This window comes from Pseudorasbora parva, chromosome 19 (assembly GCF_024679245.1).
Source record: "Pseudorasbora parva isolate DD20220531a chromosome 19, ASM2467924v1, whole genome shotgun sequence".
Taxonomy (NCBI): domain Eukaryota; kingdom Metazoa; phylum Chordata; class Actinopteri; order Cypriniformes; family Gobionidae; genus Pseudorasbora; species Pseudorasbora parva.
In genome coordinates this window covers 32,475,307-32,489,335 of record NC_090190.1, presented here as the reverse complement: position 1 = coordinate 32,489,335, position 14,029 = coordinate 32,475,307, and the positions used below count along the sequence as shown (strand labels likewise).

Genomic DNA, 14,029 nt, shown 5'->3' with positions numbered 1-14,029 from the left:
AGGATGGTTTCAAGGTGCTCGGGCTCAGGGTCGGCTTGGTGGTGACAAAAGAGAGCATCCACCCGGTTGTTCTGGTTCCCTGGACGGTACGTCACCTTGAAATTGAATCTGGTGAAGAAGAGGGCCCAGCGGGCCTGACGACGATTCAGCCGTTTAGTGTCACAAAGGTATTCAAGGTTATGACGGACGGGGATGACTTAAGCAAAACAGAAGAGATGGCTGACCGCACACTGAATCCAAAAAAGACTAAAAAGTCTAAGAAACTATATCATTTTTATTTTTTCAATTGCATAGTGCAATAACGTGCAAAGTGCAAGTGCGTTAAAAACAGAGGAGCATGAGCAAACGTTTCAGCAGATTGCTATCCTCAGTGCTCAAAATGCAACAGACAATCACTCCTTTTCTAGAAGGAAAAGGCAATTAGAAGCCATCAGGTTAATCCAATTATCACAATCATCAATTAACACCGGTCACAATCAATTATCATAGGTGTCACAATAGAAGAGTCTGAAAAGCAATGTCTACCACAGACTACATGAAATGTACATTCAAAGAGACAAAAACAACATTAAACGGGGATGACTTCAAATGGATGTTCTGCTCCCTCCAGCCAGTGTCTCAATTCCTTCAGGGCGAGTTTGATCGCCAGGAACTCCCGGTTGCCGATGTCATAGTTCTGCTCCAACAGAGATAGCTTTTTGGAGAAGAAGGCACATGGATGGAGTCGTGAGGGTGTCCCCTGCCGTTGAGACAGAACCGTTCCGACCCCGGTTGATGAGGCGTCCACTTCGACGATAAACGGAAGATGAGGATTGGGGTGGACCAGGATCGGAGTGGACTGGAAGGCATTCTTTAACTGGTGGAAGGCCTCCATGGCCGATGGAGTCCAGGACAGAGACTTGGGCCAGTTCTGGAGCAAAGAGGTGAGCGAGGAGCTAATAAGGCTGTAATTCTTTATGAAGCGACGGTAGAAGTTGGCGAATCCCAGGAAGCGCTGCAGCTCTTTGATAGTGGTGATGAAGGATGTCTTCCACTCGTCTCCCTTGCGAATGCGAATGCGGTTGTAGGCACTTCTGAGATCGAGCTTGGAGAAGATTGTGGCCCCACAGAGCTGTTCTAGGGCAGATGGGAACAGAGGATAACTAAATTTGACAGTCTGAGAATTAAGATGACGGTAGTCGATACACGGCCGCAAGCCTCCGTCCTTCTTGGCCACGAAGAAAAATCTCGAAGCGGCAGGGGAGGTTAATGGACGGATGAACCCTTGTTGTAGCGCTTCGTGCACATACTCCTCCATGGACTTCTGTTCTGGGATGGACAGAGGATAGACGCGGCCCAAAGGTAGAGTAGCCCAAGGCAGGAGGTCGATGGCGCAGTCTCATGGGTGATGTGGTGGTAGTTTGATAGCCAACCGCTTACTAAAGACATCCTGGAAGACCCGGTAAGCTGGGGGAATGGCCTTGAGTTTCGGGACTCTCTACTGAGGTGGACTGGACAGGTAATGATGAACAAACTGACGATGATAGACCTTTTCGGCGAGGATGATGAATACAATGATCAAAGCAGTTCACCCCATTGCAGGATCTCTCCGGTGGACCAGTCGACATGCGGCTGGTGTAATATAAGCCAGGGGCGTCCCAGGATGATGTCCGCGGTTGACTCCTCCAGCACCATGAACGTGATGGTTCCCTCATGCAGATGACCAACGCGTTGTGTAAGTGTGGGGGAGAAATGGCGAACACAATCGGCTCAGCCGTTTTCTCTGAATGGTGGCGATTCTGAGGTCGACGGAACAACGTTGACGTTGGGCGGTTAGCTTTTCGAGGGTTTGCTGACTGATGAAGTTTCCCGCTCTCCTGGAGTCGATGAGGGCTTGTGCTGCAACAGATGAGTGAAAATTGGATACGAATACTGGCGTCTTGGTAAGGTTTGCCATTAAAGGAGCTAATTGGATGGCACTCACCGCTGGCCGAGTGGGTCACACGGGGCAGGTCGTAATGCCATGTCCATCTCCCCCACAATACAGGCACAGATGTTGTGATATCCTGCGTTGGCGTTCGGTGGTGGTGAGATGGTATGAGTCAATCTGCATGGGTTCAGGTGCTGGAGGTGCGACAAATGTTTGAGCGGGCGGAGGATCGGCAGCGGGTGAGGAGAGGCCACAGGCAGATAACCGTTGAGACACACAGATGGTTTTCTGGATGAGGGCTTCCAAGCCCATGGCGTGCTTGTATTGACAATAAGTTGCTTGATTTCAGCGAGGAGGCTGTGGCGGAAGGCGGTGACGAGGGCTGATTCATTCCATCCGCTCATAAAGGCCAACGTGCGGAAACACAGTGCATAGGAACTTGTTGTCTATCGTTTGCCTTGGCGAATAGAAAACAGTTGTTAATGGGCAGATAATTCGGCAGTTTGTTGACCAAATACCTATTTTAGATGATTGGAGAAGACGGGGCATTTGCTTCACATAGCGACTGTGCCCACTGTAGGACACGGCCTGAGAGTAATGAGATGATAAACGCCACCCGGCCTCTCTCGCTGTGAAACAGATGTGAGTTCGCTTCCATATACAGGGAACATTGCAAGAGAAACCCGCTGCAATCCTCCGCCGCGCTGCTGTAGGTCACTGGTCGGGCCATTGGACTTACGTGCCATTGGTGGTGTCATATATATATATATATATATATATATATATATATATATATATATATATATAAACACACACATCGATCAGGCTTAACATTATGATCACCTTCCCAATATTGTGTTGGTCCCCCTTTTGCTGCAATCCCGTTGAGACATGGACTCCATCAAGACCCCTGAAGGTATGTTGTGGTATCTGGCACAGAGATGTTAGCAGCAGATCCTTGAAGTCCTGTAAATAGCAAGGTGGGGCCTCCATGTATCTCCATGACTTGTTTGTTCAGCACATCTCAAAGATGCTCGATTGGATTGAGATCTGGAGAGTTTAGAGGGCAAGTCAACACCTCAAACTCATTGTTGTGCTCCTATGTGCAAACTATTCCTTAACATTTTTTTCTTTGTGACAGGGCACATTATCCTACTATCCTAGCCATCCATGTGATGTAAAAGAGAACATGATTCATCAAACCAGGCCACCTTTTTCCATTGATCCGGGGTCCAGTTCTGATGCTCATGTTTTGTTTGTTTTTTTATGGTTTTTTTCTTTTCTTCTTCCCAGCAGGTTGGTGTGATTTTTAGTGTTGATCTAGCATTTTTACTTTTTTAATAAAATAGAAAAATCTTTTTAATCTTGTATGTGTGATGTATTTGTTGTGTATGTGTTATATTGTAATTATAATGTAAACAATCATTTAAGATGTATGTATGGTGTCATATAAAACAATAATCATCTCTCCATTTTGCCCTGGGTTTTAAAATAAAAATAAAGTGCAAGCATACAGTATGTACAGTAACTATATTATAAATGCATGGTGCATAAAATACAAGTCATTTAATGTGCAATATTTTTCAGTTTCTTAGGATTTATTTAGCAAATTCCAGATTACAAAGAAGAAATGCCACAGTTTTAATAATAATAATAATAATAATAATAATAATAATAATAATAATAATAATAATAATAATAATAATAATAATAACTGTCATCATCATCTTAAGTATCAGGCACAATTGCTTTGGCATTATGGAATGAAAGGCATGCAAAACTGATAAAAAACAGAGAAACTAAAGACATGAAGGCTGAGAGAGAGCGAGAGAGAGAGAGAGAGAGAGAGAGAGAGAGAGAGAGAGAGAGAGAGAGAGAGAGAGAGAGAGAGAGAGAGAGAGAGAGAGAGAGAGAGAGAGGGAGGAGGAGAGAAATGAAAGGTAAAAGAGGAAAAGACATGTCAAATGAGTGAGGCAGCTTTAGCTTAATGGGACTTTGAGAGAGACAAATAAAGACAAAAGACAGCCCACAGAGATAAAAAAAAAAGAGAAAAAAAAGAGAAAAGGGGTATGAGGATGAAAAAATGTCATGCAAAATGGTACATACATATTTATAAGCCAGACCCTCGGTGTAGACCGCAACAACAACAAATGTTAAAATGTCAACTGGAACCGTGAGAGGAGAAAGATCATTATAACGCAATTATTAGCAAAAGACGAGAAACAAAAACAGATATTCACACATTTGAGACTACATTTGTACCATCAGCAATGCTTGAATAAATATTAGGATCAAAAATCATTCCTCTTTTATTGTTCCATTTATCATACTTTCACTTCTGCATATTTCACTTGTCATATGGCTATAATATAAATGGTGATTTTATGTATTTTCTTTACTATCCAGCAGGAGCCAGTCCTGTTCTTTATAACTATTTATATTTCATAACTATTTTTATAATATTTACACACAATGATGAACTCTATCAGATATAACTCTCTGGAAAATATTTTAAGCTTTTGTGCATTAAAATAGGACAAAACAGATCATTATAATAATTAGTTCATATTTATATAGGGATATTTTTTTTTCTTTCTACAAAGGTCAATGTTTATGGATTAGGGAAAGGGATCTGGCGGTATAATAATCATACTGTACAAATTGTCTTTACTGCATTGCTCATGGATGCAGCATCCGCAGGCACCAGGTATGGAAATGCTGACTCATCTGCCTCTTTTTAGTCAATGAATCGAATACAGATTTTATATACTGTACTTCAGTGCTTGTTTTGATGCACTATTAATTCTTGACCAGTAGATGGCGCAAGATACCAGGGGCAGAACAACCGTTCACTCGAGGTGGAAAACAAAACCATAGCATACTGCTTTGTGCTATTGAAGGCTTCCTCATGATTTCTGTTCTTATTGTTCATTAACCCATATTACTCTAAAACATGATCTCTGAAACACTGCTGCAACACCCACAGGACTGGTTTACAATAGCTTCTGTTATAATATAACACGTTTACAATTCATTTAGTATAATAAACAATTCAATTAATATTTGTAGTGATAATATTAATAATAAAAGAGAAGTAACGGCTGCGTTTTTAAGATGATGACTGAACAGTGAAGGAGAGTAAATCCCCGGCATTCATATAGGAGTCAGCCTCCATTCTAGGATAAGGTAAATATGTTTAATATGTTGAAACGTTTCCTTTTTGTATCGTGCTATGTCACTGCTAAACTTTTTCTGTTTTTTTTTATTTATATTTATTTATTTATTTTTAAATATGAGAGCACAAGAAACCAAGGCATATTGAGGGCCGTGGGGCCAAGCGTACAACATCCCAGTAAGGAAACATCAGCCAGCTTTGTAGAACATCTACCCTGATGTACAAATCTAAAAACATTACAAATTGATAGTAAAGGACAATTTGGACCCTCTGCCCCTTTGTCCACATGATAAAACAAAGGTAAATATGTTGGACTACACTAGATGACTACTGCTCTTGATACATTATGTACAGAAATGATGCATCTTGTGCGCTGAAATAAATCTGCGACGTCATTTAAAGACATCCATCCGTCCGTCCTATGGGGCACATTCGTGTCTTTTTGCTTTTGTATAAACAAGAAACGGAATAAATAGCCTCACATGATGCTCGTGATATATGAGGAATGAGCGGGCGAAAACGCTGTTATGGTGTGCAATAAGATTTAAACATATTACATACAAATTTAAATATGTATACAATTGATCTCAACTATTTTCAGCAAGTCAGTATTTTGTACTTTTTTGTACTTTTGTACCTATTTTCTTCCTCCTCCATACATTCTTTCTATATGTATAAATGCGATTCCCTCACTTATTAATCTTGCTCTGAGAATATGTTAAAACATCATTCGGTTTCAGGCACAGAATTGTAAGTGAAGTGCTTCCTCGTCTGCCTCTTTTCAACTTAGCACCCTTTTCTCCCATAGTCTCTGGAGTACTAAAAGCCCCTGTTATTCTCTTAGCTAATTTTATGCACATATTTCTGTTTAGGTATTACATATGGAGGAACTCTAACAGGGAGAGGCGCTCATACGCATATGTGCGTGGTAGCGAGGGGGCGGGACAGCGGATGGGGGTGTGGCCATCGGGAGGGACTGTGGGGCGTGGCCGCCAGAATGGGAGGAGTGGATAGTGTGAGGATAGGAAGAGGAAGAGGAGGAAGAAGCAGGTGGGAGGTGATAGCTGGCCCCGGAGGAGGGGCCCGAGGAAGAGGGCAGATTGGAGGGCCCGCTGCTTTTCGGTGGAGGCAGCGGGGTCTGGTTGAGCTGAATGGAGATGTCACTGGACACCTCGGAGCCGCTGCGTCCGCGCTGAGGAGGAGGCCACGAGTCGGGGTGCAGGTACTGGCCGCTGTAGTCACTGCATTCAGACAGACGAGGGCGATACAGCGCAGGGTGGGGCCGGTACATCTCCTCCTCGGCATAACGTTTCATAAAGAGATACACAGACATGACCCCAGCACCCTAGCGAAACAAAATCACTTGTTAATGGTTTTAAACGTTAATGGATTACCATGGATAAAATGTCCCTACAACCTCACAGCTATCACTGCAAATAGATGTTCTGAGAAATTGCACCTTTCTCTGTGAAAGTCCTATGCAAAAACATAAAAACAAAAACAAAACAAAATTCTAAAAAGAGTCAGAGGGTGAGCTTGTGCTTTTCTTTTCTTTTTTTTAAATCGGTAAACCTGCCAATTAAAAGTGCTCTCCACCCAAGGGGTCATGGTTTGGCTGCTTGACATGACCCAGATAGCAGTAACTACACCATCTGGGGGCATAAAACATCTTTTTGCATCAAAAGCCGTTCAAAACTAATGTAGTTCTATGGAATAATAATAATTATTATTTTTTGCAAGAACACATATCAATCACAAATAGATCATTATATTAGATGTTTTACCAATGCCCCCTAATTACAGAGTGTCTATGCGACAAAATGGCAGAATATAAAAAGCATATACAGATTCATCATCTCAACTGCCATTAAAGCCTTAGTTCACCCAAAAATGAAAATTCTGTCATTGATTACTCACCCTAATGTCCTTTGACACCCGTAACACCTCCGTTCATCTTCAGAACACAAATGAAGATATTTTTGTTGAAATCCGATGGCTCAGAAAGGACTTCATTGACACCAATGTCATTTCCTCTCTCAAGACCCATAAAGGCACTAAAGATGTCTTTACAAAGCCCATCTCACTACAGTGGCTCTACAATCATTTTATAAAGCAACGAGAATAGTTTTTGTGCGCAAAAAACAAAACAAAAAAATCTACACAACTTATTTAGTGATGGACCGTTTTCAAAACAAAGCTTCAGAGCTTAATGAATCAGTGAATCGATTCATGATTCGTATCATGCGTGTGATGTTTGACACGCGATACGAATCATGAATCGATACGCTGATTTATAACGGTTCAAAGCTTTGCAAAGCGGTGTTTAGAAATCGGCCTTCACTAAGTAGTTATTTCAACACAAATATCTTCATTTGTGTTCTGAAGATGAACGGAGGTCTTATGGGTGTCAAACGACATGAGGGTGAGTAATCAATGACAGAATTTTCATTTTTGGGTGAACTAACCCTTTAAGCCAATGCTAACACAATTTATCACATGACAGGATGGAGTAAACATCTTACTTTTGTACACTAGTACTGTTCAAAGGTTTGGGGTTAGTATGAAGTTTGAAAAATATTCAGCAAGGGTGCATAGTGACTGTAAAGACATCTCCGATATTACAAAAGATTTCTATTTCAAATATAGTACTATTCATCAAATACTATTTCTATTATTCAAAAAATCCTGAAAAACCATGTATCAAGGTACACAAGTATTTCCAAAAATATTTAGCAGATGTTTTCAACATTTCTAATTGTAAGAAATGGACCAAATCAGCATATATATATATATATATATATATATATATATATATATATATATATATATATATATATATATATATATATATATATATATATGATGTATAAACAAATTCATGTATAAACATAAATGTATAAACTAATTATTATATTTTAAATTATAAACTATAAATAGTATAAAATAGTATTAATCTGTGTTTGTTTTGGGTGGCTTTTAGTTTCGTTGCTTTCAGTTTCCGTAGTTGTTCTTTGATTTACACCTGATGTTCATTTTGTTCATTCGTTTCTGTGTATTTAAATCTTGTGTTTGTTCTGTTCATTGTCGGACAGACCAACACAGATATAGTGGCAGTTTGTATCCTCTCTACTCCTTCAAGACACACAGAGGAATTTTCAGATCTTGTTCATCTACTGTAGTACACTACGATGATGACAGCCTCTGTGTTTTTTTTTCCAGGTCAGCCTCAATACAGAGATGAGAGATGGATCTTGAGGTATTCCCTCTTTACCATCGGCGAAATGGAGAATCAAACCGCAACACTCCATGCCTCACACTTTGTTCCTGGGATGTCTGTTTGTACTGTATTGGCCAGTAAAGCCGTTTATTTACCCTCTGTCTGCACTACCCAGTCCTTCAGCCCTGTCCTCACTGCCTCTCATCAGTCCTTCGTCTCTTCCGATGTTGTCTCTGCATTGTGCATCTGCAATGGAGAAGGGTCAGGGGACTGCCGACCCATTTTCTCCACCTAGAACCTCAGAGCCTGTGACTCCACCTCTCAATCTGTCACCTTCACCGTGGTCACCTTCACCTTGTCCCCTTAGCTCCACCTAGGACCATCGTCCATACGGGTTCACCAGGCTTCCTCGTCCATCCTGCAACCTCCCTTGTTTTGTCGTCGCTCTGCCTTCACCATGGACTTCTGGGCCTTCGTCTGCGAGTTATCCCTCCACCCCTTTGGCTCTGTTGGGCTCAGCTTCTCTCTGGCTCCACCTCAGTCCTCTGGCTTCACCTGGGCTGCTAGTCCATCTTATTCTCTAGGACCTTCTGTGTCGCCCAGTCACTTCACCTCTGCCTGGATCTTTACCACCATCGGCTCCGTCTATAACATATTCCGCAAGAATAAAAGGCAGCGAGAACAAAATTACGTCCTTTTGTTCTCGCAGCCCTGGTTTGGGAGTTCTCGCAGCTTGTTCTCGGCACATCGCCTGAGCAGAACTTTTTTCTTGCGGGTGTCTGAGAACTATTGTATGATTTATCAGACATTTGAAGTGGGCGTGGTTAATGCGGAGAAACGCAGATGTTTGTCACCTGCTTTTCTCATGAACTATGGAATGTACTGGCCAAAATTAAGTATGGAATGTTCTTGCCACCTCGAGAAAACAAACTAATTTCTTTGTTCTTGCAAAGTATGTTCCAAGCTTAAAGGACAACTGCGGTGAGAAATAAACCTAGGGGTAATTAACAGATGGTAGATCGTTCAGAGTAGATCGTTCTCTGGGATGCGTTTTCATGAAAATTGAATGTAAAGAGTTTTATCTCTAAAAACAGATTAGCTTATAACACTTGTCTATGGGACACAGGGTAAGTGAAATTAAATCGCTAGTTAATACCACTAACAATGCTCAAAATAGCCTCACACTAACACAGTAGCATAATGAGGGTCCCTACATGCAAACCGTGTACAAACAGTCAAATAAGAAGATACTTTATAAAGTGCATTACGTGTCTTGACTAGTCGAGCGACAAACTTCTCACCGGAGTTGTCCTTTAAGTCGGTCATTTTCTTGGTTCCACATGTCAAGTCCCACCATGGCTCCTCCCTCCTTCAACTCCCCCGTGGGTTTGCGTCCTGGGATTCCGGCTGGGAATCCGCCCCGGTTCCTCTTTCTGCTATCTCCAACAGCTTCTGCCTACGTAGGCTGGATCCCAAATGGCACCCTAAACCCTCACGGTCTTCCTCTGAGTCTGCACTTTCATGATGTAATGCCGCTTTGACTGCCGGGTAAAGTCCTCTGCATAGCTTGCAAGCTTGCGGGCTCAGCTAAAGTGCGCATCAAGGTCGCATAATGGCCTGAATGGGACACCCTAAGGTCTCGCACACGCACGCTGCTGCCATTGTAAGTCCACAAGACAGAAAGTGCTATTTTGGATTCAGCCGTAGTCTCCACCTTGGCTCTTACTGTTGTCTGCTCCTCCTTGGATCCTGTGGTTGTCTGTACTAACCCCCACCTAAGCCCCTTCTTTCAAAAACATTTAAAAATCTTACAGAACCAAAACTTTTGAACACTAGTACAGTTTGTGCTATAGTAGCAATCAGTATGATAGTAGGTTGTACTATAGTTTGTGATGGTTCTATAGTAGTATGTGCATATATAAGAGGGTCTGAGACTAGTGAAAATACTTCCATGTTTAAATTCAAATTAGTTTTGAGTGATCTCTGGACCATACTGTCTTTGCATATACATCATATTATTATAAGTTGAGGATACTGCAGAGACTAGATGCTGACATTTACAAATTGCTGCACAGAACTTACTGAATTAGCATATATGCAGCATAACGGAAATGTGTAGCCTTCACCCCAGCAAAAGCTAGGCTAAAATTAATGCATACTGATGAGGGCAGACCTATTGGTTTAACAGAGAAAGCTGTTAACACAGCTGCATATTAATGAACTGAGCTCTGTGATAAGAGTACACACGCAGTCAGCTCAAGTGTTAATAGTAGCTGCTCTCTGTGACTGACCTCTTTTAGCAGGAAGGAGCTGGCAGCAAAGGCAAACGACCAGCCGTAGTGGTAGTGAAAGAACTGTTCAGGCTCTCGAGGCCTGTTCATCACTTCATCGTTGATACTGGAGATATACAGCACCAAACCGACCACTAAACTCAAACCTGAGAGAGAGAGAGAGAGAGAGAGAGAGAGAGAGAGAGAGAGAGAGAGAGAGAGAGAGAGGATACAGGCAGTAAATAATTTCAGAAAAAGAGTAAATCACACACACACACACACACACACACACACACACACACACACACACACAATACAGAAAAGGTTTGCTGGTCTTAGATCTTTTAAGCTAGTTTTAGCTAGTTTAAGATGGTCTCCTAGCATAACCAGGCTTTTGTGTGCTGTTAGATAGTTTGAGATGGTCTCCTAAGCTTATGTTTAGCTAGACTCCTAGCCTGACCATATGAAAAGTGTTCAAAACCCCTCTAAAACTAGCGTGACCAGTCTGGTCTTAGCTAGTTTAAGTTAGTCTCTGAGCCTGGCCAAGTTTAGTGCATTAAACCCCTCTAAGACCAGTCTCTGGTTTACTGGTCTTAGCTAGTTTAAGTTGGTCGCCGAGCCTGGCCAAGCATAGTGCCATAAATCCTCTGAGACCAGCTTATTTTTTTTTTTGCAGGAAATATTTTCTACAGAAAATGCATGAGTGGTGCTTCCAACTGCTGTGTTCAAAATGGTTGTTTGTGTATTGCTATGTGGTTGCTAGGGTGTTTTGTGTGGTCGCTAGGTGGTTACTTACTGGGACTAAAGTAGTAAGGAAATAAATCGGGGTACTTTGTTACTTAGCAATGCAATGATGTTGTTGCCATGATACTAAGGTGTTGTGTATGGTGTGAAGGGGGTTTGTATGCGTATACGTGTGAAGCAGTTTTGTAAAATAAGCTACTAGACCTTCGTATTAGTAAAGGGAGAAACTATTTTATACACACTAAATGCTTTTAATGAAAATGAAAGAAGCAAATATGCCTTGTAAACACCAAAGTGTTGTTATTACCGCAGTGTTTTCCTATTACGGTACTATACAGTCAAACGAAGAGTGCGGAGAGTGAACAATAAAGCAGCGCACTGAAACGCAACCTGTCATAACAGGAGATATTAACATTTATAGCATGCTCAAATGTTGCTGTGTTATGATGGAGAAAGCTCTGCTGCGGTAATTGTGGAGCACAGGAGAAAAAGAGAGGGACAGCGGTAAGGAAAAGCCTCTGGCATAATCAAACATTATCGCAGTCTGTCACTGCCAGCTGTCTATGTTGCTAATATCGACAAGGAATGTGCGTACATATATTTCCTTTTCACATTTTCGCAAATGCAAAACGCATGATGTTAAATTGCTGTCACATTAGGGCACATATTTTCAGAAAACCAAGCAAAAGATGAGTAGAGACTATCTAGGTACTGGATATACCTGCTTCTATACAATGATAAAGCAGTCTATAGTACAGTCTAGAACATCACCAACTGTGTTTTTTTGCAGCGTTGTGCATGTCTGTGTTCAGCACTTTGCAACAGCGCTGTTGTGGTGTCTTGTGCTTTATTAATAATTCTGTAGTACAAAATGCTGAGCTAAATGTAACATTAGCACCTGATGCAGTGCTACACGGCACAGTGCTGGGCGGCTGCTGCCACAGGAATCTGCAGCAGTACTTTCTCCTGCATTACAAAATCCATTATTATTAAACTGCAGTAGTGCATGCATTAGAGCCGCATCGGCTACAACACATGGGACATGTTGACCGGGCTCTGCCCCACCCCCTATGCAAACGATTAGGGGGCTTGCTGATTCTCCCACTGCTGCTGACTCCTAGCTTTTGCCTCTTTGTTCATTTCCTGACATCTAATGAAGACGGTGAGGTAAATTAGATTTTAACAGCCACTCAATGATTTACTGTATTCAAGCAAATGTTGATTGTTTTGATTGGAGTATAAATGGTTTTGCATAGAAGTGCAAATCAAGTGCTGCAATTAAGCAATAAGTGCAAAACTAAGCTGTAAATATTGACATTTCAATGAAGTGATGTGAGATAAATTAAATTAGCAAAGCTATGTAGGAAATTGTTTACCTGGGACAATGATCAATTAAACAATGTACACTACCGTTCAAGAGTTCGGGGTTTGTAAGATTTTTATTGTTTTTGGAAGGATAAAAATTGCTCACTACTGTTGCATTTATTTTTTCAAAAATACAGTCAAAACAGTAATATTGTGAACTATTACAATTTCAAATAACTGTTTCCTATTTGAATATATTTTAAAATGATGGGAGAGCTGAATTTTTAGCATAATTACTCCAGTCTTAAGTGTCACATGATCCTTGAAAAATCATTGTAATATGATGATTTGCTGCTTAAGAACATTTCTGTCATGACAACTCTTGAAGTGATGGGTATGTACAGGTCCTTCTCAAAAAAATTGCATATTGTGTTAAAGTTCATTATTTTCCATAATGTAATGATAAAAATGTAACTTTCATATATTTTAGATTCATTGCACACCAACAGAAATATTTCAGGTCTTTTATTTTTTTTAATACTGATGATTTTGGCATACAGCTCATGAAAACCCAAAATTCCTATCTCAAAAAATTTGCATATTTTATCCGACCAATAAAAGAAAAGTGTTTTTAAATACAAAAAAAGTCAACCTTCAAATAATTATGTTTAGTTTATGCACTCATTACTTGGTCGGGAATCCTTTTGCAGAAATGACTGCTTCAGTGCGGCGTGGCATGGAGGCGATCAGCCTGTGGCACTGCTGAGGTGTTATGGAGGCCCAGGATGCTTCGATAGCGGCCTTAAGCTCATCCAGAGTATTGGGTCTTGCATCTCTCAACTTTCTCTTCACAATATCCCACAGATTCTCTATGGGGTTCAGGTCAGGAGAGTTGGCAGGCCAGTTGAGCACAGTAATACCATGGTCAGTAAACCATTTACCAGTGGTTTTGGCACAATGAGCAGGTGCCAGGTCGTGCTGAAAAACCAAATCTTCATCTCCATAAAGCTTTTCAGCAGATGGAAGCATGAAGTGCTTGAAGTGCATGAAATAGCTAGCTGCATTGACCCTGCCCTTGATAAAACACAGTGGACCAACACCAGCAGCTGACATGGCACCCCAGACCATCACTGACTGTGGGTACTTGACACTGGACTTCAGGCATTTTGGCATTTCCTTCTCCCCAGTCTTCCTCCAGACTCTGGCACCTTGATTTCCGAATGACATGCAAAATTTGCTTTCATCCGAAAAAAGTACTTTGGACCACTGAGCAACAGTCCAGTGCTGCTTCTCTGTAGCCCAAAGTGTCTTGACCTGGGGAATGCGGCACCTGTAGCCCATTTCCTGCACACGGTGGCTCTGGATGTTTCTACTCCAGACTCAGTCCACTGCTTCCGCAGGTCCCCCAA

At 41.4% G+C, this 14,029-nt stretch overlaps 1 protein-coding gene across 1 annotated transcript in view; it reads right to left on the bottom strand.

Moving 5' to 3' along the window:
* Positions 1–3,613: 3,613 nt before the first annotated feature.
* Positions 3,614–14,029, bottom strand: part of cacng7a (calcium channel, voltage-dependent, gamma subunit 7a) — a 30,995-nt gene continuing 20,579 nt past the window's right edge. Inside the window, exons 5-6 of the mRNA XM_067426480.1 lie at positions 10,593–10,738; positions 3,614–6,429 (exon numbers count right to left, since the gene is read on the bottom strand). Coding sequence (XP_067282581.1) covers positions 5,977–6,429; positions 10,593–10,738 — 599 coding nt within the window. The 3' untranslated portion in view covers positions 3,614–5,976. The remainder of the gene's footprint in view (positions 6,430–10,592; positions 10,739–14,029) is intronic.